At 33.6% G+C, this 1,369-nt stretch overlaps 1 protein-coding gene across 1 annotated transcript; it reads right to left on the bottom strand.

The window, feature by feature from the left end:
• Positions 1-699: 699 nt before the first annotated feature.
• Positions 700-1,152, bottom strand: LOC109210724. Its single transcript, XM_019374177.1, has one exon. It carries the CDS (start codon positions 1,150-1,152, stop codon positions 700-702), a length of 453 nt encoding a protein of 150 aa, XP_019229722.1.
• Positions 1,153-1,369: the final 217 nt, after the last annotated feature.

Here is a 1,369-nt window from a genome sequence, read left to right as displayed (position 1 = left end):
TCGTACATGAATCAATTAAACAAATATTTTTACTATTAAACTTTGATCCAAATTTTTTTGTTGGGATATCCATATTTGCTTCCCATGGTTTGTCATACAAAAAGAAATATACAAATAAATATTTGTTTTTTTAGAGAAAAAGGGAAAGAAACAAAGTTAAATCGATAACTCAATAATGACTTATTCAACTAGTGTGCCGATAATTTTTTGTAAGATACTTTCTTTGATTGAACAACTTAATTAGAAAACAAATGTCGCATTTCAATACAAAAGTTTCATACAGTACCAGTTGATTAAAACCAATCCTTTTAAACATATGGAAAAGCTTTAGCAAACAGTGGTACATCAATTTAATTTAGACTATGTACTAAGAGTACGAACTTAAGTCTATTAGCATGTTTCGAAAAATTCTTTTACCATATATTAAAAGTAACATGATCAATTAAATGAAGGAAACAGTGGGCAAGCCTTTAGCTCTAACAAAGTAAGAAAGTAGATTCTTGTTGGTCTTTTAATAAGATCAATATTCAAACTCAATAAGGTAAGCAGACTAAAACCAAACTTTATCCAATGAAGTATTATACTAATTCGACATACTAAATAATTCTAATTGCAAAACTACTACTCATGAAACTGCAATAATTACATGATATTTATTCATTAACTGATACGAATAAGCAAAAATTAAAATCAAACTACTCAATTTTCCTTAACCACGGATCCATCACCGATCAAGTGGTCTATTTTTTCATCAGGGTGTTCAAAGAAGTCTGCCACATCCAAGTGGGTAATGTCAAATTCATTATCAGTGACAAAATTAGCTTCAAGGCCTTTATTCTTTACGGATGCTTGATAAAGCTCAACCAAATATCTTGGTGTACGACAAATATTTGCCCAATGCCCTTTTTCACCGCAACTGCATTCAGTTTCTAAACCCTTTGCCTTTGGCTTCTCATCTTTCCCTTTCCACTTTTGGTGGTTATTTTTCTTTGGAGGATGATTAACACTAGAAAAATTTCTTCCTTGGCCACGGCCACGAACACGAACACGAATAGGGCCACAACCTTTTGAATGCTTAGCATAATGAGAATACACTTCATCCACTTCAGGCAATGGTGTAGACCTAGTGGTTCGATCTTTATGATTTCTCATGAGCAAGTCGTTATTTCGTTCAGCCTCAAGGAGAAGAGAAATCAACTCAAAGTACTTCTTGAAACCTTTCTCTCGGTACTGCTGTTGCAACATCATATTGGAGGCATGAAATGTTGGCTAACGGGTCCTTACTTATTCAGGGGGGAGCCTCGAAAAGGTTGTGAACATTTTTTCAAGTATATCATAGTCACCGATACTGTCTCCACAGGTTTCTATT

Source organism: Nicotiana attenuata, unplaced genomic scaffold (assembly GCF_001879085.1).
Source record: "Nicotiana attenuata strain UT unplaced genomic scaffold, NIATTr2, whole genome shotgun sequence".
Classification (NCBI taxonomy): domain Eukaryota; kingdom Viridiplantae; phylum Streptophyta; class Magnoliopsida; order Solanales; family Solanaceae; genus Nicotiana; species Nicotiana attenuata.
Note: the sequence above shows the minus strand (reverse complement) of the source record. Positions and strands in the feature narration are given on the sequence as shown.